We start from the raw sequence: 27,905 nt of genomic DNA, 5'->3' as shown, positions 1-27,905 counted from the left end.
AAGGTATAAACCACTTGTTCTCAATTGTCCTTGGTTGGGGAGGATAAGGTCTTGTCATCTAGTAGCTGGCTGTAAACTGGTCAGATTGTTTGGCCTTGTTTCATCATCTTGTCTCTCTCCTCATTCCACTCACCCAGGAATTTGCGTAGCTTCTCACTGTTCTGCCTCAGTTATGTAACCTGCCTGGTAGACCCCCGCTATCCCCTAAAGGACAGCAATTTTGCAATTACCAGCTGGCCTTTTTTCTTTTCTTTTCTTTTAACAGAGACAGAGTCAGAGAGAGGGATAGACAGAAACGGAGAGATGAGAAGCATCAATCATTAGTTTTTCGTTGCACATTGCGACACCTTAGTTGTTCATTGATTGCTTTCTCATATGTGCCTTGACCGCAGGCCTTCAGCAGACTGAGTAACCCCTTGCTCAAGCCAGCGACGTTGGGTCCAAGCTGGTAAGCTTTTGCTCAAACCAGATGAGCCCGCACTCAAGCTGGCGACCTCGGGGTCTCAAACCTGGGTCCTCGGCATCCCAGTCCGATGCTCTATCCACTGTGCCAACACCTGGTCAGGCACCAGCTGGCTTTTTTGTGGCGTAGTACATCCTTGTTCCCGCTCCCTTCCGCCTATAAAAGTGTCTTTGTACAGCTCCTGTGAACTCCTTTCTGTCCACCAGCCTGGATGCTGCCTGATTCATGAGTTGTTGTGAAAAGCCAAGAAGATCTTTAAACGGTACTCAGTTGAATTTTGTTTTGTTTTAACAAAATAAAGAATCTGTATTAACTAATTTCTCCTTTTGCTTTAGATTCACCATAGCTTGACTTGGCACTGTTAACCAATCCTGTCTTTTTAACTTTTGTGTATTTTGTACATCATCACTTTTTCCAGCAAATTGATTTTTAAAAACACTGTATTAAAGAGTTATTTTTATCTTGACTACTTAAGTCTTCTCACACTTCCTTAAATTGTGACCCCAAAGTACCTCACCCTAAGGACACTGTGCACCTCCCGCCTGTCTTCTCTCTGAAATTTAGCTACTATTGGTAGCTTTTCTGATGCCTACACTTTGACGTTCTATTTCTTTTTCCTTTACATTTACAGTATCTCTCCTCTCTTCCACAGGGTGAAGATTTTACAGCGATTTTTACTTTGTTGAGATCTTTTTACTCTCTTCTTTTCGGTTGCCCTAAGTAGGACTTTGTGTAAAGCCACTGAACTTCTACATCTTGGCTATCCGGTAAATGCTTCTCTCTTACCGCTAGTCTTGGTGGGGGGTAAAACCAGTTCTCGCCTCTTTTCACCCCCTCTGCCGCCTCCCTCTCAAGAATCTAAACCTCACAAAGGAAGAAAAAACTCTTTTACCGGGAGCAAGTATCCCAGCCCGGCTCAGGCTTACACGCCTTAGCACTCAATACCTAAATTCCGAATCACAGTGACTCAGCGAGTCTAAAACTAAAAGGAACGCAATCTTCTGCACCTCCCTTTTCTGTTCCCGTGCCCAGAGTGCGCAGAGGCAATTTCCCCGAGCCCAAGGTGCGCAGAGGCAATTTCCCCGGCCTGAAAGACAAAGACCATAGCTAGATGGGCATGCCTCCCACCCCCACCCAACCCATGAGGTCCCTCTCACCGCCTTCCACACCCCAGCACCCTTCTTCCACGCCCCAGGCCCCCCCTCCTTAATTCCGGACCCGCAGCCACGCAAGCTCCGCCCCACGCCCCAGGGCCCGGGTGGCCTGCCCCGCCTTTGCTGGATCCGGGCTCCAGTCCGCGGGGCTGGGCTAGGTCTGATATACAGTAGCCTTAGCTCCGGGAGTAGCACCCGCAAGCCTGCCAAAATCTTACCCCCGCATCCGCCGGCAACCACCAGCCCAGCCAATTACCGCAACGCCAGAGCCATGGCTGGTGAGTGCCCCATGGAGGACGCAGACCCCATCCCTCCTTCCTCTGCAGGAGATGCAGGGGCTCGGCCCTGAGCTTTCTTTCTTGACTTAAAACTGGAAGAGTGAAGGCGTTAGGATTCCGGATTGAGCCCTGACCAGGCGCCGGAAGAGGGGAGCTCCTGTTTCTATCCTACCCCCACAAATTCGGGTGGGCTGTGAGAAGAGACGACCTTTTTAGTGAGGTCTAAAAGTGAACCAGTGCAGGGAGAGAGACGCGTTAACACTCAGCTGTGTTAGGTATGGTCCCTTCTGTTGGACAGGAGAATGGCGTGCAAGACTAGCAGAAATGCATCCCTAAACTACAGATGCTGATAATAATTCCATTTGCCCTTCAACACTCGGCTCTAACAGCAGCTCCTGAAGGCCCTTCCTAATCCGTAGACAGTTTAACTCTGTGCAACTTTGTCACTTGCCTCCCCTGTCAGGTTAATTCCATTGGTTATTGGTCTATGTATCACCTCTCTTTGGGTAAATTATGAGAACATCTAACTTGTCACATACCGTATTTCCCCATGTATAAGACGAACCTTTAAAAAAATTGGGGTCTAAAAACTGAGTGCTGCTTATACAGTGGATGTAGATTTTTTTTACTTGCATTTCCCGCTTTTTCATGCTTGTTTTTGCACTCTTTGTTTAAGACGGTGATTCGTCATCAGACACAGATGAGGACAAGCTAATGGACGGGAGTTTTGACAGTGATGAGGAGTTGTATGAATTTTACAATGAATAAAATTTGAGTTCAATAACTTTATGTAATACTTTTTTTTTTTCAAATTTCGGGCCCCAAAATTAAGGCGCGTCTTTTTCATGAGAGCGTCTTATACATGGGGAAATACGGTAGGTAAGTGGCAGACAGGGAAACTGAACCCTCCAAGTCCCCAAACTCAGGTTTATCTAGGAAAAACAGCCCAGAAACAGGTACTTGGAGTATTTAGTTGGGCTACAAATCTGATTGACTCTTTACCTCTGGTATATAAGCATAACTGTCAGCTCATTATAAATGAATGCTCTGCTAATTGCCGCCCTACTCATAACCTTTGACCATTTTTATATTGGGTTGTTTTTAGGACTCTATCTATTTCCAGATACTAAATTTTATTGGTTATATTTCTTGCACATATGTTCTTCCTGTTTGTGTGTCGTCTTTTGTTGTTGTTGAAGGTAATAATCATGCCTATAGCTAATAGACAGTGAGCTCCTTGAAAGCAAGGCAGATACCCTGACTTTCCTATTTTCTGAGAAGCAACTTTATGTTTTACTACTTAGAAAACGCTTGTTACTATGGATAAGAAGTAAATAACGTATATATTAACAAGTAAGCCAAGAAAATAAAAATCGATAAAGCATATTCAGTCAACATTGACATGACTCAGGTCGAGGTAGATAAAGAAATGCGTGTCAGAGCGTAATGTACTCACTCTTCTAGTGCTGTTCAGTCCCTGAGTTGAAAGAAAGGGGGTGGAAATTTGTCAAGGCAGCTTCAGGGGTTCCTTTCCATTATCCCAGGACGTCCGGAAACAGATAAATCACTTGCATAGCATTTAAATCCTTATCAAATTTATGGCATTATAGAGTCAGAAATGCCAGGGCCATGCTTGGAGATCTTTTTTGGTGTGGTACACCTGGCTGAATTTAACCTAATAGGGGCTGCCTATGACAGGTGTGGTTCATAATAAAAGCCGGCAGAGAACTGAAGGCTTACCTGTGCCTTTCTAGTTAACATTTTCTTCCAACAAGACTAAAAAGTGGCAGGTGCTTTCTCTCCCAGCCCCACCCACAGTTGCCCCTGGTAAGCATTAGCGAGGTATGAAAACAGTGGCACCAGTGACGGAGAAATGGTGGTGGTGAGCTTCCTGTTCCTGGTATTCCTTCTCTCCACTCGACATTCATTGTTGCATGGATTTATCTATGTCTCTACACTCTGAAATTATTCTAGCTTCTCCACTTACTATGTAAATTCAGGTAGGAACTTGCTTAACTTTCCTGTGCCTGCTTTCTCATCCATAATATTGGGATACTATTTGTATCCACCTTGTAGGTTTACCATGACAATGGAAAAAGAATGCAAAGCACTGAGAGCAGTGCCTAGCACAGAACAAGCTGCTGTTAATTGCTGTTATTGCAAAAGTAAAGTATGCTTATTCTAACAACTTCATTAATACAGAGACTGGCCAAGGAAAAGTTCATCTTTGCCCTCAGCCCCTACCCCCTTGCCATCTCTTACTTATCTAAGAAAACGGTTAATAGTTACATATTATCACTCCACGTCTTTTGTCCCTCATACCAATATAACTGCAAATCTACCTACATACATGTAGTTTCCTTCTTTGTTTTCTATAAAAAATGGATTCACATTCACCTCATTTTATCAGTTAATATGTCATGGATTGCTTTCTGGGTCACTGGATATAGTTAACTCATTCTTGTTAACAATATAATATAGTATGTGTATACGATAATTTATTCAAATGCCCCCCAAAATAGACAATTGGGTTATTTCTGATTTTTGCTAATGAAAAGAAGAGTACAGTACATATTCTTGCCCCTCTGTCCTCAGGGTGTCAGTTTGTAAAACAGATTCTCTGAGACTGGACAGCTAGATCAAAGATTTATATGCCTTTAAAAATTTAAGAGATTCAGCCTGATTTACTTTCCCTAAAGGCTGAGGCAATTTATATTCCCACTGGCAATGTGCCGGTTTCCTGCAATCTTTTATAGCCCTCAGTGGTGCTTCTCCTAAATTGTTTTGCAAATCCTGTAGGTAAATGATATCTCATTTTACTTTGCTTTTCCTGGACACCTTTGCATTTATTTATTGTCATTTGTATTTCCTCCTTTGTGAAGAGTGTATTCATATGCTTGCCTTATTTTTCTTTCTTTTTCTTAAAATTTAAAACATTTTCTTTATCGATTGATTTTAGAGAGAGAGAGAAAGAGAACCATAGATTTGTTGTTACGCTTATTTGTGCATTCAGTAGTTGACTCTTGTATGTGCCCTGACCAGGGATTGAACCCACAACCTTGGCGTATCAGGATGATGCTCTAACCAATTGAGCAACCTGTCCAGGGCAACTTATATATCTATTGCATCATCTGTCTTCTAATTATTTGTAGGCATTATTTCGGATTTTAACTTTGTGATTAAGAGTTGAGGATATTTTCTCCTAGTTGATTGTCTTTCAACTCTGTTGATGGTACCTTTCAGTAAACACAATTGTTTTTATTTTTATGTAACTTTATCCTGAGGTTATACAAATTCTCCCTTTCCTCCTAGACTATTCTTATGGTTTTATTTTTTAAAAACTTAGATCTTTAATCTGCCAGTAAGTTACTTCTATACGTGATGTGTTAGAGGGACAGTTTGGAACAAAAACTTTTGAGTAAACAGACGTACTGAAAAGTGCACAAGTTCTAATTAAATTTTCACAAATGGAACACACACATGTGTGACCATAAGAAGTAGAACATTGGCAGCACCCCAAAAGCCCCTTCTGTGTCCTTCCAGTCATTACATCTGGCAAGGGTAACCGCTACACTGACTTCTAACACCTTTTACAGTATTAGTTTTCTAAGGGGATAATTCTATTTTCATATAGAATGGTAAGAAAACAGCACCAGAAAGAGAAAATGGCTCTCTTTCTCTCTAAAATCAATCGATAAAGAAAATGTTTTAAATTTTAAGAAAAAGAAAGAAAAATAAGGCAAGCATATGAATACACTCTTCACAAAGGAGGAAATACAAATGACAATAAATAAATGCAAAGGTGTCCAGGAAAAGCAAAGTAAAATGAGATATCATTTACCTACAGGATTTGGTAAATGGTAAGTAAGTATGCCTACTACACCATTGATTACAATACAATAGCTGCTGTTTTCTCACCGAGTTAATATGCCCCTTTTAATTGTTGGTATTTTCAAGGAGGAAATCTATTTCTGATGCAGTGGATGGACTGACTGCATAACCTAATGTCTAACAAAGTCGCCTCTTCCCTTAGGGATCCCGGCTCAGCTCCCTGGAGCTCAGGCTTTGCTGGTTGGTAACCGCTGTTTTCCATATGCCTTGTGTGTATCTAAACAGGCAAAAAAGCCCTGATCGTACTGGCTCACTCTGAGAGGACGTCCTTCAACTATGCCATGAAGGAGGCTGCTGTAGAGGCTTTGAAGAAGAAAGGATGGGAGGTCACTGTGTCGGACCTATATGCCATGAACTTCAATCCTGTCATCTCTAGAAAGGACATCACAGGTAGGAGCGGCTCCCCCCTTTGATAAAGGTCTTTGTGGAACTTCTCGCCTGGGGGATTCTCTGGTCCTGCCTTGCCCAGGGCCTCAGCCTCTCCTTTTCCTCTCTGCAGGTAAACTGAAGGACCCTGAGAACTTTCAGTATCCTGCTGAGTCTGTTCTAGCTTATAAAGAAGGCCGTCTGAGCCCAGATATTGTGGCTGAACAAAAGAAGCTGGAAGCTGCAGACCTTGTGATTTTTCAGGTGTGGTAGGACATCAGAAGGGGAGTTGGATGGAACACTTGGATTCTTTTTTTTTTTTTTTTTCATTTTTCTGAAGCTGGAAACAGGGAGAGACAGTCAGACAGACTCCCGCATGCGCCCGACCGGGATCCAACCCGGCACGCCCACCATGGGGCGGAGCTGTGCCCACCAGGGGGCGATGCTCTGCCCATCCTGGGCGTCGCCATATTGCGACCAGAGCCACTCTAGCGCCTGGGGCAGAGGCCAAGGAGCCATCCCCAGCGCCCGGGCCATCTTTGCTCCAATGGAGCCTTGGCTGCGGGAGGGGAAGAGAGAGACAGAGAGGAAAGCGCAGCGGAGGGGTGGAGAAGCAAATGGGCGCTTCTCCTGTGTGCCCTGGCTGGGAATCGAACCTGGGTCCTCCGCATGCTAGGCCGACGCTCTACCGCTGAGCCAACCGGCCAGGGCTGGAACACTTGAATTCTTATTGTCCTAGACCTGCCACCTAATTAGTCATGTGGTCTTAAAGTCACTTACCCCCTTTACTGCATTCTCTGTAAAGGTGATTACTTCAAACGTTGCAGCATTACGCAGAGATTGGTGAATGGGGCTGTATTACTCTTTGAAAATATGATTGTGACTGTAAAGGTGACATGTTAGTCTTAAGCTTCCCCCCCCCAGTATGTTTAATCTTTTTTTCAATTAGTGATTCTTTTTAATTTTTCAATTACAGTTGACATTTAATATTATATTAGTTTCAGGTATACAGTGTAGTGGTTAGACAACTTTATATAACTTAACAAAGTAATTCTCCTTAATAAGTCTAGTACCCACCTGGCACCATATATGTTATTACAATGTGATTGACTATATTCCCTATGCTGTACTTTATATCCCTGTGACTATTCTGTAACTGCCAGTTGTTATACTTCTTTAATCCCTTTACCTTTTTCACTCAGCTCCCCAACCCCCTGCCCCTCCGACAAACATCCATCTGTTCTATGAGTCTGTTTCTATTTTGTTTATTTTGTTCTTTAGATTCCACATATAAGTGAAACATTTGACATGTCTTTCTCTGTCTGATTTATTTCACTTAGCATAATACCCTCTAGGTCCATCCATGTCACAAATTTTATTTTTTATGGCCAAGTAATATTCCATTATATAATGTGTACCGTATCTTCTTTCTCCATTCGTCTGTTGATGGACACTTAGGTTCCTTTCACTTTTTAGCTATTGTAAATAATGCTGCAATGACTCACCTGTGGTGGCGCAGTGGATAAAGCATCGACCTGGAATGCTGAGGTTGCTGGTTTGAAACCCTGGGCTTGCCTGGTCAAGGCACATATGGGAGTTGATGCTTCCTGCTTCCCCTTTTCTTTCTCTCTCTCTCTCTCTCTCTCCTCTCTAAAAAATGAATAAATACAATGAAAAATAATAATGCTGCAATGAACCAATCAGTGATTCTTCATAGAATCTCTCAACAAAGCCTGCAATTCTCTCCTTCTCTCTGTAAGAATCCTGACTAGTTTGTGGATTCATGAGATCGACTTCTCTGCTGTTGGAGCTTCCCAGTTCATACGCATTATCCTGTTTAATGTGTTTCAGCAGCAAGGCGTAGCCCTTCTTCTGGAAGCCACCTCACTATTTAGCAGTCAGTACTGGCAGTGTATGCTTCTTGTGAATTATCTTTTCTTGAAAATGCCTGAATGCACTCCATGACTTTGCTTCTACCAATTCCAACTATCTTTTTGATCTTCAACATGGAACATAGATGACATTGGAAATGTCACAAGAAGGGTGATATTGGTTATGGTGTTTGCAATATTTCAGTCATCTACAAAGAACCCAACCTTTGAAGTCTTATTCTAGCCCAGGTCTGTTGCTATGAATCAAAGACACACACCATCAGCCACAAAGGATGCCTTCTCGGTCCAGGCTGTCCGCCTCTTATCTGTGTGCAGCCAAAGCAGCAACATCAAGTCTGCATCTCAGAATCAGCATATTTTAGAATTGGAAAGGACTTGAATGGCCTTTAAATTTAGTTTCTTTACTAGCAGTACCACTTGTGTGGGTTATCACTGCAAAATATCAACATACTGAAGGGCACTGTAAACATGGCAGCTTTGTATATTAATTACAAGTTTCCCAACAGATGACAGGAAATGTCTTCGAAACCCTGGGCTTGCCTGGTCAAGGCACATATGGGAGTTGATGCTTCCAGCTCCTCCCCCCTTCTCTCTCTCTGTCTCTCCCTCTCCTCTCTAAAAAAAAAAAAAATAAATAAATAAATAAATAAATAAAAAAAATAAAAAAAAAAAAAAAAAAAAAAAAAAAAAAAAAGGAAATGTCTTGCTCTAGAAAAAAATCGGTGTACTATGTATGACAGTCTTTCCACATGGAAATAAAGTATCCTGGGAAGGAGTGCTTTAATTCATACCAAGGTGCCACATGGGCTGGCCCCTGCTCTGGTTACTTACTTCTCCAAAAACAACGTGAGAGAGAGAGAGAGAGTAATCTCTTAATATTTTGTAAGCCAACCAATTCTGTTCTCAACTCTGACTGTAGAACACTCACAGGAAGCACATCTGCTTGCCTAAACACCTGACCAATTCTTCCAAAACGCTGCAGATCTCACCCCTCACAATGGGAGAGTCATAAATATGAGAATGGGAGGAGCCACTCGAGACCACTCAAGCCCCCTTTTTACGGATGAAGCAAATGAAACAAGGTCTGGGGCTTAGATGGCAAAGGTCAGGCATCAAGTTAGTGACAGATCCAGGGTAGGAACACAACTCCCTTTCGGTCTGTGTTCTTTCTGTTCTAAAACCCTACTTCCTTAGCCCCATTTCTGTTGGTTGGCAATCCTTCAACGGGAGAGCTGTTGAGTCCTACAAAGCCCTCTGTGTCCTAGTTTTTTTCTTCCAGGCTTGTTCCAGTTGCCATTGCTGTTAAATCATGAGTCAAGAAGAGACACTGGTCTAGTCCTTGTCCTGCATTTATCAGGATGAAAGGCCCAGCAACTTTCTCATGAGAATGCCCTGATAAACCTTGGTCGCTTGTTCGCATACTGGAGTGGTTCTGTTTATTCTGATAGAATTTTATGTCCATGGGCACAAACTACATGTTTCATAGTTTTGACACCACGCCTACGTTAAAGCAAGCTCTTGAGAAAATATTGATTTAGGCATCACACAGCAAAGCAAACTTTGTCTGCAGTCTTTGCTGTCTAAACCTCATTGTCAAATGTGATTTCATAGACACAAACCTTATTTGTATGTGGCCTTCTTCAGACCCACCCAGTATTTGTAACTGTAGGTAGAAACAGGAGTGTCAAGTTGACTGACCAAGGATGATAAATGACAAGGACCTGAAGAAAGGTTCGCCCCTCAGTGAGGTCATGGGTGGCAGCCAGGGATCCTGAGCCTTCTTCTGTGTGGGGGGTGCTCGCAACCTGACCTCTTTATTGTTCGTCCCACAGTTCCCACTGCAGTGGTTTGGAGTCCCTGCCATCCTGAAAGGCTGGTTTGAACGCGTGCTTGTGGGAGAGTTTGCTTACACGTATGCTGCCATGTATGACAAGGGACCTTTCAAGGTAGGTGAATGGTTCTACTTTTTCTAACAGCTGGATGCTGGGTAATTTGATCCTGAGGCAGAGTTTTGAGCACAATTACATACTTAGATCAGGCTCCAGGTGTCTTTGGAAGAGATGCATATTCAAGTTGTAATAGATATTTTGCCATGATGTTTAGGACTTTTTAAAAATACCCCAGGAAAAAAGAGGAAAGGGACTAGATAGAATAGAATGGCAAACCACTGAGAGTTGAAGCTGGGTGGTAGCTGCAGTTGATGCTTGAACTGCATGGGCCCACTTATCTGCAGATCTTTTTCACTAATGACTATAAATGTATTTTCTCTTCCTTACTTTATTGCAAGAATACAGTATTAATACATATAACATAGAAAATGTGTTAATTGACTGCATTTGTTGGTAAGGCTTCTGGTCAACAGTGGGCTATTTTGGGGAGTCAAAATAGTATGTAGATTTTTGACTGTGTGTGGGGTGGCAACCCCTAACCTCATTGTCCATGGGTCAAATGTACTATGTTCTTTATGTCTGAAATTTTCCATAGTGAAAATAGTCTGTCTTCGTTTTTCAGAAACCCACATACTACACAAGAATCATTTTGAGACCTTCTAGATCACATGCCTAGACACATGCTTAACACTGTGGGGGACAATAAAACAATAAACAAATAACTCCTAGGCACCAGCAGTCAACACTGATTTTGTGTTTCCATGACAACCTTCACGTATTTGCCACACCCAGGAGTGTGGAATCCTCGGCTGGCCCCTGCTCCCTCTGTGGTACCATCTTCCAGGCTGGTCCTTCCAGAGTCATACCATGTGGCTCAGAGGAACCAGCATGTGTAACATCTGCAGCAGATGGGCGGACTTGTGCGTTCTTTTCTCAGCCTGTTTTATCGACTCCTGGCCAGATTCCTCAAATGAGTGAGATCATATATTTTTTCTTCTCTGCTTGGCTTAGTTCACTTAGCATAATAGTTTCCAGGTCCATCCATGTTGTCACAAAAGGTAAGATTTCCTTCTTTCTCAAGGCCACATAGTATTCCATTGTGTATATGTACCACTGCTTTTTAATCCACTCGTCCACTGACGGACACTTGGGCTGTTTCTAGATCTTGGCTATTGTAAACAATGCTGCCATAAACATGGGGGTGCATTTCTTCTTTTGAATCAGTGATTTGGTATTCTTAGGATATATTCCTAAAAGTAGGATGGCTGGGTCAAAAGGCAGTTCCATTTTTAATTTTTTGAGGAATCTCCATACTGTTTTCTACCATGGCTGCACCAGTCTGCATTCCCACCAACAGTGCAGGAGGGTTCCCCTTTCTCCACATCCTCGCCAGCACTTATTCTGTGTTGTTTTGTTAATGAGCACCATTCTGACTGGTGTGGTTTTAATTTGCATTTCTCTAATGATAAGTGATGTTGAACATTTTTTCATTTGCCTATTGGCTATCTGTATGCCCTCTTTGGAGAAGTGGCAGTGACTTTTCTTTTACAGAATAAGAAGACTGTGCTTTCTATCACCACGGGTGGCAGCGATTCCATGTACTCTCTAAAGGGTATCCACGGGGATATGAACATCCTTCTCTGGCCAATTCAGGTACCTAATTTCCAGTGAACCTTCAGGGGGATTAATTAATCAAGCTTTCTGTGGGGTCCAAATCCTCAAGATAACTGAAAACAGACCTGAGGTGAAAGCACAGTAATGATAGAGAACTACAGGAGCTTCCTTTGAAGACTCACCTGCTTTCCTAGGCCCCTGTGCTTACAGAATAACCTGTGTGTGTGTGTGTGTGTGTGTGTCCACACACCACTTTCCTAACCAAGGACTAGTGCAGATCACCCCTAGGAGTGTACAGCCATGTGGTCTGATTCTCTCCAGATGACTGGCATCTCCTTTCTCCAAGTTGCTGCTATAGTCTATTAGAGCCCCCCCCCCCAATTTAAGAAATGCTTTGGTTCAGCTAATAAAACTGAAGTCTGAAGTATGCTTTTTGGTGGTCACTGGACTCTCAAGATAATCTCTTGTAGGGAAGAGGGTGAGAGAAGAGCAAATGAGGTGGCCACCTATCAGACTGGAGAATTAATATTACTATTGTAGACTGTGTGGTGAGGACCCTTTATAAAGTCTTGTCCACTTCTGTGGAGAGGCAGGGAAGAACACAGCTACACACCTTGGCGAGTGTTAGCTGCTAAGCAGCTGTAACTCTCCCTTACGGAAAAGAGCTCCTGGCTTTTTGGCAGAGGATCCTGGGCTGGCAGTTTCAAGGTTTTATTCATATAAAGAGCACAGCTGAACAGGCTAACATCCGTAACAGGTCGGAAGAGAGATCAAGTGAGAGTACAGCTCTGAACTGATTCTCCAGGGTGCCTCAGGCCTCCATGTGAGAGTGTTATTGGGAAGTCCAGATTCACCTTTGTGGTTTGTACACGGTACGGGCTGTTGGCGGTTTGTATTGTGACTCACCTTTGTGCTTTGTGTGTCCCCAGAGCGGCACTCTGCATTTCTGCGGCTTCCAGGTCTTAGAACCTCAACTGACATATAGCATTGGTCACACTCCCGCGGATGTCAGAATTCAGATCCTGGAAGGATGGAAGAAACGCTTGGAGAATATCTGGGATGAGACTCCACTGTATTTTGCTCCAAGTATTTTCTTTGACCTAAACTTCCAGGCAGGATTCTTAATGAAAAAGGAAGTCCAAGAAGAGCAGAAAAACAAGAAATGTGGCCTTTCTGTGGGCCATCACTTGGGCAAGTCTATCCCGACTGATAACCAGATCAAAGCCAGAAAATAAGAGTCACAAGGTTTGACTTCCTTCTACCACATAGCCAAATATAGGTTTCTTTTTCAAGCTTCCTTGACTTTAGTTTTTAAGATTTGTGATTTTTTTTTCCATGAGGAATGAGTATGAGAGAGAATAGACGATTGATTTTTTTGGATTGTTTTATGAAACATAAGATTCTTCCAGTTGCTATCATGGCAAAATCTGATTAGACTCAGGAAGCTATTGAAGATTTAAAGCAGAGCAAGAGCCTGACCAGGCGGTGGTGCAGTGGATAGAGTATCGGACTGGTATGCAGAGGAACCAGGTTCGAAACCCCAAGGTTGCTGGCTTGAGCGCAGGGTTACTAACTGGAGCATGGGATCATAGACATGACCCATGGTCGCTGGCTTGAGCAAGGGGTCACTCACTCTGCTGTAGCCCCCAGTCAAGGCACATATGAGAAAGTAATCAATGTAACAGCTAAGGTGCTGCAATGAAGAATTGATGCTTCTTGTCTCTCTACCTTCCTGCCTGCTTGTCCCTGTCTGTCTCTGTCCCTCTTGCTAAAAAAAAAAAAATGCAGAGCAAGGAAAGATGCCAGACAATATAAGGTCCTGTATACAAGTGAATCCCCTTTAAGGGATAAATTTTTAGGGCCAAATCTGGCTAGAAAGCATCCAACTCTTCAATGATCTATTTTTCTTTTAATTCCCTCTCTGTGGTTTACAGCCAAAAGGAATTGCCCAGAGAAAGCAATGACTGAAGCTTGTTTGTGATATATACTGGTTTTAACTACTATGTAGTGATTGATATACCTAATATGAGTGTTTCTCTTCTTTAAATTTTGTTGTTTGTATACAGTACACAGATAACCTTAAAATGAAAAACTAATAAATCTTCTTTACCTAAATGTTCTAGTTTAGTGTCTGCAGAAATAAAACATATCTATATACTACAATTTGCTACAGTGAATGAATTCAAGAAAGGAAATAGTACCCTCGTTTTTAAAAACAGCCTTCTAAAGCACTGCTTTATTTTATATATCTGGAAGGGTTTTTTCCTGTATCATTGCTAAATTGATGACTTTCCTTTTAAAGATGTATTTTGGTCCCATGACTTTTGGGATACAGTTGTAAGCCCCGAGTTTCATTTACTTTGGTGAACAATTTTGGCACATATTCTAACTTCACATTTAAGTTGTTTAGAGCAGCGCTACACAGTTGGTATAATACAAGTGGACTATGATGAAAGACTGCCCTCTTGTGGTGCACTGGAAGAAAGAAAATGCAACAAATGATGCAAAACAAGGTTGCCTGAAACTGGGACTAGCTTCGTACCTGCCAAGGAAATGATGGCGTCAGGCCTGAGAACCTCATTTACCACATGCCTTGAGGCACTGGGTATTTTTTCCTTTTATAACATCCACAATGACAGGTGTTTCAGTTTGAAAATATTTTCTTTTGCCTTCATCCTCACTGCAATTTTATATAAATTTCTAAAAGTTCTAAATAAAATAAAATCCATTTCTACAAAACAAACCCACACTCTTTAGTTTCAGTGGACCTAGAGATCAAGGCATTCAGGCAAAAGTGGAATGTACTGGGGAAGAGGGGGTGAGAGGACTCAGTAATAAATTATGGCCAGAAGCCTATAAAGTAAGGTGCCTTTAGAGTTTGCCCAACAGGGCTGCTTCATACTGGACGATAATGAAACCAATTAAGATCCTTTCAGGGAATTTAAAGGACATTTAAAGAGATCCAGGAAAGAGTGATGTAGAAATCAAGAAAAACAATTCAGTAAACAAATGCCAAGAGGCAGTATTCTGATTTTCCCAATGGAGTTTGCATTCTAGTGAAGAACAACAGGTGAACTACAATAATATGTCAAGTGGTGATAAATGCTAGGAAGAAAGAGGAGATGGGTTAGCAATGGGATACTGGATGATCAAGGAAGACCTCTCCATCTGCACAAAGACCTGATTAAGTAAGAGCGTGAGACATGTGATCACTGAAGCAAAAGCACTGCACGCAGGAGGGAGTGCAGACCCCGAGGCAGGAGCATGCTTAGTCTGTTTGAGGAGGAGAAGGGAAGTTACTAAAGTGGGGAGAGGAGGAGAAGGCTAGGTCAACACACAGCTGGGGTCAGGCCACAGAGTGCCTTACTAGCATTGTAAGATAGCAAGTCAGTGAAGGGTTTTGAGCTGAGGTGTAACATGTTCTGATTTAGCTTGAATTTTGGCTCGTATGTGTGGAATCAAGTAAGGTGTAATGATGGAAGCGGGGAGATTGTTGGAAAGCTGTGGTCAGTTTACTTATGTTTTGGGACCTATTTGGGATCTATTGCTGATAGCAATAGATGTGTTGAGAAGTGGTTGGATTCTGGATATAGTTCAAAGGTGGGAGTAAAATGATTTAATGACGGATTGGATCTAGGTCAGATAAAAAAACCTTAAAGGTTTTTTAGCTAAAGCAATGGAAAGGCCTGACCAGGCGGTGGCGCAGTGGATAGAGCATCAGACTGGGATGCGGAAGACCCAGGTTCGAAACCCCGAGGTTGCCAGCTTCAGCGCGGGCTCACCTGGTTTGAGCAAAAGCTCACCAGCTTACCAGCTTGGACCCAAGGTCGCTGGCTCGAGCAAGGGGTTGCTCGGTCTGCTGAAGGCCCATGGTCAAGGCACATATGAGAAAGCAATCAATGAACAACTAAGATGTCGCCACGAAAAACTGATGATTGATGCTTCTCATCTCTCTCCGTTCCTGTCTGTCTGTCCCTATCTGTCCCTCTCTCTGCTTCTGTAAAAAAATAAAACAATAAATAATAAATAAATGTTAAAACAATGGAAAGGATGGAGAGTTCACCTGCTAACTTGAGGAAGAAGCTGGAAAGAGTATTGGGGGCAGGAAAGCAGGGTGGGTAGGGTGGAATCAAAACCTGACTTCAGGCATGTGATATTTGAGATATCAAGACAGCCAAGTGAAGCCCTGACTGTATAGCTTGGTTGGTTAGAGCACTGAGCTGAAGTGCACAGGTTGCTAGTTTGATTCTGTCTGAGCAAATGTCTTTCCCCCCCCCTTTCTCTCTCTCTAAAATCCATAAAATAAACATAAAAAAGACAGCCAAGTGAAGCTATCACGTAGGCAGTTGGATAATAGGAACCTAGAGTTAAGGGAGAAAGTATGGCTAAGGATACACATTTGGGAATCTTCAACATCTGGATAATACAGAAAGCAATGAGACTGGATGAGATCACCTAGGAACTGAGTTATGATAGAGAGAGCTGATGATTGACATCTAGGGCTCGCCAATGTTTGGAGGTCAAGATGAGAATGAAAAGGAGTGGCTCATGAAGCAGGAGAGCTGAGTATGGTGTCCAAAGAAAGAACGAGTTTCCAGAAGGGAGTGATCAAGTGTGTCAAATACTGCTGCTAAGCCAAGTGAGACAGGCTTGAGAAACTGACCCTTGGATATGGCCATGTGGCGGCCATTGGTGGTTTTGACAAGAATCAGTTCAGTAGAGGGTTGTGATGAAAGCCTGACAAGGAGAGGAAGTGGAAACTGTGTAGGGGGATGTGTGGTTAAAGGAAGTTATTTGATTTTTTAAGAGATGAGGGACATTTATATGCCACTGGGAATGACTGAGAGAAAAGGTTTTGATGTTGGAGAAAGGGGACAATTAAAGGAACATATCTTTGAACAAGCAAAAGGATATAAGATTCAGTGCACAAGAGACAGAAGAGCAGAGTAATAGGATGAGTACTACAAGGTAACACTAGGCATTTATGTGGGCTAGGAACTAAGTAATTTTATATAGATTAATTTATTCTTGCAACAACTCTTAAGAGAAGGGTCCTTTTTTGTGTGTGTGGCAGAGGCAGAGAGAGCCAGAGAGGGACGGACAGACAGGGAGAGTGATGAGAAACATCAATTCTTCATTGCGACACCTTAGTTGTTCATTGATTGCTTTCTCATATGTGCCTTGATCAGGGGGCTACAGCAGACCAAGTGATCCCTTGCTCAAGCCAGTGACCCTGGGCTCAAGCTGGTGAGCTTGGGGTCTCGAACCTGGGTCCTCCACGTCCCAGTCTGACTATCCACTGCGCCACCGCCTGGTCAGGCAGAAGGGTCCTATTTTTGTTTCCATTTTATAGATAAGGAAATTGAGGAATGGAGAGGTTAAAAAGCATGTGTTAGAGCCAAAACTCCACCCAGAAGTCAAATTCAAGAGCCTATGCTTTTAAATACTGTATTTGCCCCAGTAGAAGCAGGGACAATAACACCATAAAAGAGCACAAGGGTAGCAATTGATAGCTCTTCCTGAGAGCAAGACCATTAAGTGTTGCTGTTGAGAAGCTGTAGCTACTTTTATACTCTAAGGGTGCCTGTTGTGTCCTAAGTAGGGACAAATGATGTTACAGTTCTTAGAGGTCTGAATATATAGCTGCTGAGAATTGGCTCCTTACAAGAGTACCGAGCAGTACTCTTACCAGCCTGGAGTAAAGTAGGACAATTAGTTCCCTTGCTGTGGACTCTATAACATGAGTTACATAACCCAGGATTGCATCTGCTTCTCTGTGGCCGTTTGTAGTCTCATCTTCAGATCAGTACTCTGCCTACATATGCTGTTTTATTGGATCAAAGTATTTTGAATATTTATAGTTATTAAATTTCACTTGGTTATCACTCCTTTCCAGTGCTGTTAAGTCAATAAATGCTAAAAGACAACTTTTAAACTTACTTTAAACAATCGCAGCCTTGTTGAACTATATATATTAGATATTAACATATTTAATTAATTTAATCCTACTAAAGTGACAACTCATTTAGATCCATCTGGATATGTTAAAAAGTCAGTCACTTTCACAGAATCAACAGATGTCGTCTATATTTGATAATATGTCTAAAGCAGTACTTCTAAAACATCAGTGCTTTACAAATCGTGTTCATGATATCCATGTATTATCTGTATTAGTATAGGTTTAATATTTTTATTTAATTTGACTCACATCTCCCCATAATCTAGTAGGTGGACACATTATATTTTTTCTTTCTTTTCTTTTTTGAGAGATAGGCAGGGAGAAACAGGAACATTGAGCTGCTCCTCTGTGTGCCCTGACCGGGAATCGAAACGACCACCTCTGTGCTTTGGGACGATGCTTCAACCAACTGAGCTACCTGGCCAGGGCACATATTTTTTCTAATGCACATTAAAACACATATATTATGTTTAAGAATAATGTTTCCAGGCCCTGGCCGGTTGGCTCAATGGTAGAGCGTTGGCCAGGCATGCATAAGTCCCGGGTTCGATTCCCGGCCAGGGCACACAGGAGAAGCGCCCATTTGCTTCTCCACCCCTCCCCCTCTCCTTCCTCTCTGTCTCTCTTTTCCCCTCCCACAGCCGAGGCTCCATTGGAGCAAAGATGGCCTGGGCACTGGGGATGGCTCCTTGGCCTCTGCCCTAGGTGCTAGAGTGGCTCTGGTCGCAACAGAGTGACGCCCCGGAGGGGCAGAGCATCGCCCCCTGGTGGGCAGAGCGTTGCCCCTGGTGGGCGTGCCGGGTGCATCCCGGTCAGGCGCATGCGGGAGTCTGTCTGACTGTCTCTCCCCGTTTCCAGCTTCAGAAAAATACAAAAAGAAAGAAAGAAAGAAAAAAGAATAATGTTTCCAGCCCTGGCCGGATGGCTCAGTGGTAGAGTGTTGGCCTGGCGTGCAGGAGTCCCGGGTTCGATTCCCGGCCAGGGCACACAGGAGAGGCACCCATCTGCTTCTCCACCCCTCCCCCTCTCCTTCCTCTCTGTCTCTCTCTTCCCCTCCTGCAGCCGAGGCTCCATTGGAGCAAAGTTGGCCCGGGCGCTAGAATGCCTCTGTTTGCAACAGAGCATCGCCCCCTGGTGGGCAGGCCGGGTGGATCCCAGTCGGGTGCATACGGGAGTCTGTCTGACTGCCTCCCCGTTTCCAACTTCAGAAAAATACACACACACAAAAAAAAAAAAAAAAAAAAAAAAAAAAAGAATAATGTTTCCCACCTGTCACCTGAAATCATTTTGAGTACCACTAGTGATACATTGTTACATGTTACACTCTGGTAAACACTAATCTACATATGTGGAAATAACTGCAGAAAGAATAAAAGGAGATTGCTTCTGGATATGGGACTGAGGGCTAGGCAGCTTTGGTGTTCATCGAGAGCACCTCCATGCTACTCGATTTACCACCATGTATATGTATTATTTTACTAGCATGGAACATTTAAACTAAGTAAAACTGCCTGACCTGTGGTGGCGCAGTGGGATAAAGCATAGATTTGGAACACTGAGGTTGCCGGTTCGAAACCCCAGGCTTACCTGGTCAAGGCACATATGGGAGTTGATGCTTCCTGCTCCTCTCCCTTCTCTCTCTCTCCCTCTTTCCCTCTCTCTCCTCTCTGAAAATTGAATAAAGTTGTTAAAAATAAATAAATAAACTAAGTAAAACTAACAAAAATTCCATCACACTAAGCACTTTGTACACTGGCACAAATAATAATAATAGTAGGCACAAAGTAACTACTTGAAAATATTTATTTCATACCTTTTCCTAAAGATTTTATCATTTCAGCCACATAATCATGATGCTCAAAACTGACATTCATGGATATGAATTTGTCCATCAAGTTTGAGGAAAAAAGACAGTTATCCACTGCAAAATGAAAACTTTCAATGTTTTATTTTTGACTGCAGCTGTTTACAGAAATATAGTTGCGAGTATACAAATGTTCCAATAGAAGCAAAATATCTTTTTAATATTTAACAAGTTATCACAGATAGCTAAAAACATAGATGCAAATGAAAACTCCCCCAGAGAACAAACGGAAAATATCTGGTGTCAGTGCTCTGCAACCCCAACTATGAAAGCCATATACACAAAAATATAACCCTTAGTCTTGTGGGACAATGAAAGAAGGCAGGTCAGTGGTTGATCAGTGTGCTCAAAGCAATTAAAATAAAATTTAAATGGCAGAATGGTAGGTAAACCACTTGAGAACAGGTTAATGAAATACTTGTAATATATTTATTTAAAAGGCTAAGAAAAAGTTGTCAAAAAATTAGCAACTACTTGGAGCTTATCAATTAGAAGTAAGGGAACAAGGTGAGAAGATACATTCAATAGATGCAAAGAAATTGGCTGAATGTCATTGGAATCAGTTTGTAGCCCCTAAAGTCATAAAAGTCATAAACACTTCAGTGCAGGACACCTTAGTCTGATTCCAAACCCACTCTCAAATATCTGAGATGGGGTGTGTGTGCGCATGTGTGTTGTCCTGAGGTTCATTAGCTAAAATAATAAGTGATCCCTAGGAATTATTCAAACTAGGCAAATTACTTCTGGGAGGTGATTTGGGGCTTAAACATGGGGTTTTTATAGGAGACCTTACAAGTTGAAGTCAAATACACTGTGGCAGAAAGCTTTGGGTACAGGAATATATTAAGCATCAGGTGGGGGAGAGATGAAAGGGAACAAGGAAGGAGGAATGTAGCTAGAGCATCTCCCAACAGTCTGCCTATGGTTTTGCCAGCACCATAATTTGTAGAGTAAGCCACTTACATTTCCACTGCTGGTATTAGGCAGTGGTGATTTTTATGGAGTATATAATAATTTTTACTTTGAAATGTGCATCTTTCTTTCATGAGTTAATTAACTGGTGATTTGTAAACAGTGGGAGAAATATTAGAACAATTATGATGGCATTAAATTAGGGAGATTAAAATGAATGGATAAATCTACTTGTCTTGTGGTTAGTTTATATATATTTACCATGATGCATATACATTGACAAGGGAGAAATGCCCAAATTATACAATGCATTATCTTAATATTTATTTTAGTAAATAACTCTTGTCTAAAGCATAAGTTCCAAGGATAGTTATATCTATATTGCAGCAGTTCTCCTACAAAGCAAGGTACTTTTAAAGAAATTTCATGTATTAAAAAAAAATTAAATAAGGTGCTTTGTTGATCTGGCCAGCCATCTGGTTTAGTATCTCAGATATAAATATAAATAGAGGAATGCCAATTTTGTTTCTGAGTGTTGGCCTAGCCAGACCAAACTGCGGTCTGCTGGTAAAGTTAAGAGGCAATGAAAAAAGTTTGTATTATCACTGCCCACAGTGTACCCATTTTATGAATAAACAGGAGAATTTAGCACCTGTCAATTATATTAGCTACTTAAATGTCATAACAAAAGAAATACAGGACATTGCACCTATATCTTTAAATCAAACACTTAATGTAAACTTTTTAGTAAGTGGTAGGAATATGCCAAACTAAGTTAACTAAATTATCAATAACTAGAGTAACAGTATATATACATAAATATAGGCAGTACTGAGAATAAATTATCATTGCCGATAAAGAATTATGAATAACCAGGTTAAGCTGGATTTACAAAAGAACTGATATATATGAGTGCATAAAAACCCCAGCTTTCTATATCTTACTGTAAATAGTCTGTAACGGGTTCTCAAACCACGCATGCATCAGTCACCTGGAAGGCGATAAAACAGACTGCTGAGCCCTACTCCAGAATTTCTGATTCAGTGCATCTGGGATAGGCCCCAAGAATTTGCATTTCTAACTAGTTCCCAGGTGATACTGATGTTGGCTGGTAAGCTAAGAACCACTGGTTTATATATACTATATATGTAGAAAACTATATTATACTGTTATTATGTATATGACACAAAATATATAGGAAGAGGGCAGATTTTAACGAACTCTCATACATATAGATGAGCAAGCTGAACACTTTAATATTTCTAAAATGATTTCCTGAAGTATAATCATTTCCTCATATAGTATATTACACTTCAAAGTACGTCCTAAATCCTACTATAGTCATTTTAGAAAATATTCACATAACACTTGTACCAAGCTGCTATCCAAAATAAAAAGGTACATAAATATTCTGAAGAGTTAAGATGTATTCATTAAGAAGGAATCATGACTACACAGTATTTTTTTACTTCTTTGGAATGATGAAAGTGCATAATATCAACAGGGTATTAGAATAACGCATAAATGTTTGTAGTCTTCGGTGTTACCAAAACCACAGAGATATTCACAAGTGGGAAAGCAGCTCACCCTAGAGCTACTACTATCCTGACCTGCTCCTAATGGCTCCTTCTTCGAGCACCACAACTGTTTAAGGAGTGGGAACACAGGCAAAATTAACAAAACTCAGAGGGACACTCAATTCAACTGTATCTACTTGAAAGGAATTCTCTTAGTTCTGGAGGGACTCAGATTAACTTAATTTCCTTTAACACTATTTTTCATAGGTAGATTACTGAGGTTCTGATGGGCAAGAAGTGCACTATAATTCATTGGCTCCGTCTAGTTAGAAAAACTGACATTATCAGGTTTCACTTAAAACTCTGTGTTAGTGATTCATTTTCATTCATCTAATTAAGATCATGGAAGATGCTTTAAACACTTCCTTCCAGAAATTTAACTACACACATTTGTGTGCATGGAGTCACAGGTAGTAAAATTTTCACTAGCATTCAGGAAAGACCTATCATTAGTTGGTTGAGATGACGACAAATTTAGTTAATAAGTATAATTCTGTAATCTTTACTTACCTTCCCTCAAAGGAACAATTCTGGTTATGTATCTTTTCTGTTACTCTTTTGCCAAAAAGAGTTAGGTAGTTAGTTGTTTCTTGTGATGATTAAGAAATGGAGCTAAGGCCCTGGCCGGTTGGCTCAGCGGTAGAGCGTCGGCCTGGCGTGGGGGGGACCCGGGTTCGATTCCCGGCCAGGGCACATAGGAGAAGCGCCCATTTGCTTCTCCACCCCCCCCTTCCTCTCTGTCTCTCTCTTCCCCTCCCGCAGCCAAGGCTCCATTGGAGCAAAGATGGCCCAGGTGCTGGGGATGGCTCTGTGGCCTCTGCCCCAGGCGCAAGAGTGGCTCTGGTCGCGGCAGAGAGATGCCCCGGAGGGGCAGAGCATCGCCCCCTGGTGGGCAGAGCTTCGCCCCTGGTGGGCGTGCTGGGTGGATCCCGGTCGGGCGCATGCGGGAGTCTGACTGTCTCTCCCCCCGTTTCCAGCTTCAGAAAAATACAAAAAAAAAAAAAAAAAAAGAAATGGAGCTATAAAACCTTCCACTTTGTACAACCCCTTGGAGTGCCCATCTAGTTGCTAGATGGGGTGCTGCCCGATTCATGAATTGCTTAATAAAGTCAATTAGATATTCAAAAATAAAAGAAATGGAGAAATGAATTACTAAATGGAAAAGTTGAAAGTTGGGACCTATTAAAAATAATTTGTGTTTTTTTGGCAATAGCAAAAATGGAAGTTACAAAATAAAGGGCACTATCATGGTAAAAGGCACTTTTCCATTTAATCTAGATATAAAATATTAATTTAAAATTTTTGCTAAAAGAGAAATTAGAGTAAAAATAGAATTAATAAGTGAGGCTACAATGGCATGAAAATCAATGGGAATTAAAGAAGTAATCAGAGGACTCGGAAAATTCACAAATGACATTATATGTAATAGTTTTGCATTTAACACATTATGAATTATCTCCACAATTCAGCTCTAGTGATACAAATAAGCAAAGGAGAAAACCTCTTTTTATACGTGTTATGAGACTTTACTAAACCATGTACTAGGGCATATACTCTGAGTTATTCTAATAAAGCTGCTGAACTATTTTCAGTCTCTCTCATTAAGTCCTTCCATGTAACCAAAGGCACACTGACACACACGGTTGTCTTGGTTAGGGATGAAGTCTGTGGTCAGAAAGCTGAGAGTAAAGTTAACAGGTCTTACATAATTTTCAATTAATTTCAAAACTCAACTAAGAAAGAGTTATCTCAACAGAAAATTTTACCAGAAAGATGAAAAATTCTCAAGTTACTCCTACTCAATATTTATAAACCATGTTGAATTTGAGACTTTGATTATTAATGCATTTAATTCTGTTCTTTAATTACTCATGCATCTAAACAAATTTTACTTTTCTAAAACAAGCATCTATCATAGATTAAATAGTCAAAAGGAATTACATATTATCTTAATCCTAGAGAGACTCAGATATCATTTCTTTCTCATTTCCCTGGGCACTATTTCCCCTAGGCAAATTAAATGCACTATAATGAAATTCCCAACTATAGCACATAGTATTACACAAAAAGGGAGGGAGGGAGGGAGGGAGGGAGGGAGGGAGGGAGAGAGAGAGAGAGAGAGAGGAAGGGAGGAAGGGAGAGAGGGAGGGAGAGAAGGAGGGAGGAAGGGAAAGGAAGGAAAGGAATGAAGGTCGCTCATTAACAATGCTTCTATAATAAATAAAGCCTCTAAAAACCTGTTCTAGGGAGGCTGCTGACAACAGATATGCACTGACCAAATAACAACATGATATTCTAATTACAAAGGTAACATGATAAAGCTCAGAAGCAAAATATTACTTCTAATTATATTCTCCCATGTTGGTGTGGATATTTAATGGAATGACAATAGGAATAAAACACACACAAACACTCACACAGACACAGAGATAAGCTCCAAGCATTAATGTGAGTTGCTAAAAGCAAGAACAATTGAATGTAACAATATAAAGGAATAACATGTAGTTCATAACTTATTTAGGTCCTTCTGCCATAAATTAATAAATTGTTCCCGAGGCCTTTGCTGGCTCACGGAATCTCTCCTATATGTAACTGTAACTTGTAACAGTAATCTGGAAACTGCATTATTAGCACAAGTATCAACCACTGACCACTAAACTAGCTCTTCAATAAGAAGGCAAATATTTTTTGTAACCAAATTGTATATTCAGAATGCTGTATTTAACATTAGCCTTTAGGGGTGAGGAACATTTAACAATGTTAAAAAAAGTAACAGTATCATTATTGAATAAGAATATGGTAGCATAGCACAGCCCTTGTATAAATAACCACAAAATTTATGAAAATAAAAATTGGGTTTTCTGCCTCCATCCAATCAAACCATTACAGTTCAGGTATATGTTCTGTTCTAAACTTAGATATTATAAAACAGAAAATTGGTCCCTGGTGACTTGGCATTGGCAATCAGCATTTCACAATGATAAACCTCTTGCTAAATGACAGAAGTCAGCACACGACCAGTCTTCTGGCCACCACGTTATTCAGAGAGCGATGCTAACATTCTGATTAGAACCTGGTGAACAAGCAGACTTCCCGAGTTTCCTGGATAATCTTTTAGAAAAAATTTCAGAAAACTCAGAAATAAACTTATAGTATTTTATTTCTGCTACTTATGTTTATACCTGCCAAGTAAGCTTTCTGCCATGTGTCAACCCTCTGCAGTTTGAGTTTTACATTTTAAAACTGAAGCACTGGATTGTGTGGCTGGTCTTTCTCATAACCTGAACTATATTGGGTAATTTTTCCTGATAGGGGTGGGGAGAGAAGAGATATAGTGAGGAAAATGCTTTCAGTTCAGAGAATTTATAAAGTAGCTCTGGATATTACAAGAAGGGGAAAATGTTATTAAAATTACAAACTTTTTTAGTGTCTTTATAAATAAAAGGTATAGAACACAGAAAGCCAATTAATAATAATAACAATAAAATATTAAATATAGTGAGCAAAGACTGAATGGCTCATTCTCGTGAAACACCACTGACACAACTGCCTACATGGGTTTCCTTGCATTAACATTTTGCTGAGTGAAAGGTCCAGCAAACACACAGTAAGCTGCCTTTAGCCCACTAAGCACATCAAGGAACTGCCTGATGGAATGGCCACAATGAACAGGTCATTTGTTTCAAAAGATACTTAAATACTCAATAAAGACATAACAAACCCCCCCTCACTGTTATCAGATGCCACGTTGTGGTAGAACATCAGACAAACTCACAAATTTACCACAAAAATGTGTGGCAAAAAAAGAATAGTTTATATATATGTATATATATAAATTTCTATATTTATGCCAATGTACTCACTCAGTACAAATAGCAAAATAGTATACCATTTCCTAAATACAAAATATAGCTTTCCAAAAAAATGAAACACACATTAGATATAAACCATCCAAAACTTGAACGATTGAAACTGTATTCAAAATTAAATGACCCAGAGTAGGTCTCTTTCTGAAAAGTTCCCTTCATATCGGCAAGAAGCCTGTACTACTGAAAACGTAATTCAATGCCTCTCAATCAGAGAGAGAATGAAAGAAAGGTTGGGGGTGGAGGGTAGAATATATGAGGAGAAAGAAAAAACAAATTAGAAGAAGAGCACATTCAAAGAACCAAAGATCATCACAAAAAGGGGAGAGGGGGAACCTGGCTGTATAAACAAAAACAAGACCACGATTCTACTAAGTTCAACTACAAGTATAGGGTAGAAAAAATAAAAAACAAACAGAAAAGTAGCCTTTAACAAACAATTAGCAGGCTATTTTTTGTATACTTAAAAAAAAAAATGAAATAGACAAGAATACCAAAACATCTTATCTACATATAGAAGCCACAGACAATTTGGCCTTAAACTGTATTAATAGCTTTCTACATGCCAAAAGAAAATAAGATACAGCACATGTCCAGACAACAGGTTGTAGTGAGAAGCAGGCATCCCATGGGTGGTGAGAACACCCAAAACTGTATAACTAAAGCTACAACTGCAAGTTCTGGAGTGTGTTATTTTGCTCTCTATAGATATAACACATAATTCTTCATTTTAAGTCAATGACATGACCCTGTAAAGCCTAAGGCTTGTGGGAACCATCAGAGAAGCGACCACTTCAAACTGTAAAGCACTGAGGTGACAAGTGAATTTCACTCACATTTCACTCACTGCAGCTCAGGGAGAAGTGATGTATTTCAAGAAATTTTACTTTGCCTGTTTTCAAATTAAAATTTACACTGGTTTCGATCAGGGAAGAAAATTTTGAAGACTTCAGAACAGCACCGTTCATGGGGAAAATGCATTGATTCTAGCTTCTCAGGAATCAGCTCTCCTCATTCCTGAAAAGGTACCCCCACCTGTGCTGCAGGAGTTGCTGGGTTACCCCAGATTAAAGTGGCCTTTTCCTTTAAGTTGCTACAGGGTTACAAAGCTAGGAATATATTATTACCAACTGTCTAAAATAAAGTGAGAAAGAGGGGAATAATATAGATGAATATAAAAAGGGAACAAGCAGCACAAGACTGGGTTAAGAAGACTCAAACTGCTGTGTCAGTTTAAACTACTGCAGGAGGAGATCTGGACATAATTTACCATATTACTCCCTTCATTTTTTATAGAGCAAGATAATTATTTTTCTATGCAGTTATGGCTGAAGCCCTTACCAGAAACACAGAGATCTAACAATAATCTGAAAGATAAAAGCAATAGCATTCCAGCTGTTCCCAGTTGTGTGTTGTCTGCCTTTGTGATGAAGAAGCCTCCTAGCTGTGTAGAGCTCTTAATACAGCTTATTTGTAGAATGTCACCTCTCCAACTTTTCTATAGAAACGGAAAAAGAATTCCTTCACTTTGGCCAATAGCTGTGCTTTTTAAATTGAAAATAAAAATCACAGCCTTAAGTTATTATCTGAATTTTCCTTTTTCAAAAGCTCTTACTTGACTAAAACAATGCAGGAAAGAAAATAATGAAAAACTAAAGTAAACATGACAATATGAATTATTTTCTAATAGCAATAATAACTGAGCAATCCAGCTTTCAAATTTAAACTGTACTTTTAAAGAAAAAGTGCCTAGTAAAATAGCAACGATTAATTCTGTCAGCTGGAACCTCAGAAGATGAGTCTCAGTCATCACTGTTATTAGGAATATAAAAATGAAGACATTAACAATGGTGGCTAATCACTGCAATAGGCAGCATAGGTGTGCTCTTTTGCAGTCAGAGTAAAATCTATCCATTTACTCAATCACAGTTTTTCATATTTCATTTTGTCTTTAAAGTAACAGTTCAACAATCCGCATGGAATCACAAGATCTCAGGACATCTTGGAATCAGGATTTTCTTCATGGAATTTCTAAAAAAAGAAGACGTTTAATATAATTCACTCGGTAGAGAAAGCATTTATAAAATTCCTGTTACCCTGAGTGATCCCAAAGTATTTACAGCACTATAAATGATACTTGATCATATTTTTATACTTCCACAGAGTATTCTGACTCAATA

At 40.7% G+C, this 27,905-nt stretch overlaps 2 protein-coding genes across 8 annotated transcripts in view; one reads left to right on the top strand and one right to left on the bottom strand.

The window, feature by feature from the left end:
• The first annotated feature begins 1,487 nt into the window (after window positions 1–1,487).
• On the top strand, window positions 1,488–13,662 carry NQO1 (NAD(P)H quinone dehydrogenase 1). 2 transcript variants are annotated; one of them, XM_066348148.1, is made up of 6 exons: window positions 1,488–1,578; window positions 6,012–6,176; window positions 6,286–6,416; window positions 9,877–9,990; window positions 11,485–11,586; window positions 12,477–13,662. In XM_066348148.1, the coding sequence occupies exons 1-6, from the start codon at window positions 1,575–1,577 to the stop codon at window positions 12,780–12,782; spliced, it is 822 nt and encodes a 273-aa protein (XP_066204245.1). In that variant the 5' UTR covers window positions 1,488–1,574; the 3' UTR covers window positions 12,783–13,662. The 2 variants fall into 2 exon arrangements, with proteins under 2 accessions (XP_066204245.1, XP_066204244.1); XM_066348147.1 differs by lacking the exon at window positions 1,488–1,578 and adding an exon at window positions 1,590–1,895.
• A 9,412-nt stretch (window positions 13,663–23,074) lies between these two features.
• NFAT5 (nuclear factor of activated T cells 5) overlaps window positions 23,075–27,905 on the bottom strand; it is a 118,199-nt gene continuing 113,368 nt past the window's right edge. For all 6 annotated transcript variants that reach the window (XM_066348121.1, XM_066348122.1, XM_066348123.1 and 3 more), the window contains one exon: window positions 23,075–27,756. The gene's annotated coding sequence lies outside the window, so the exon portion shown is untranslated. The remainder of the gene's footprint in view (window positions 27,757–27,905) is intronic.

Source organism: Saccopteryx leptura, chromosome 9, assembly GCF_036850995.1.
Source record: "Saccopteryx leptura isolate mSacLep1 chromosome 9, mSacLep1_pri_phased_curated, whole genome shotgun sequence".
In the NCBI taxonomy this organism is placed as follows: Eukaryota; Metazoa; Chordata; class Mammalia; order Chiroptera; family Emballonuridae; genus Saccopteryx; species Saccopteryx leptura.
The sequence above is the reverse complement of the archived record's forward strand: the minus strand, read 5'-3'. Positions and strand labels throughout refer to the sequence as shown.

What these genes read in the sequence shown, in the direction of transcription:
- NQO1 (XM_066348147.1), top strand. An exon ending in CTCTAGAAAGGACATCACAG is followed by an intron (nt 6,177 to 6,285) that starts GTAGGAGCGGCT and finishes TCCTCTCTGCAG; the next exon opens with GTAAACTGAAGGACCCTGAG. An exon ending in ATGACAAGGGACCTTTCAAG is followed by an intron (nt 9,991 to 11,484) that starts GTAGGTGAATGG and finishes TTTCTTTTACAG; the next exon opens with AATAAGAAGACTGTGCTTTC.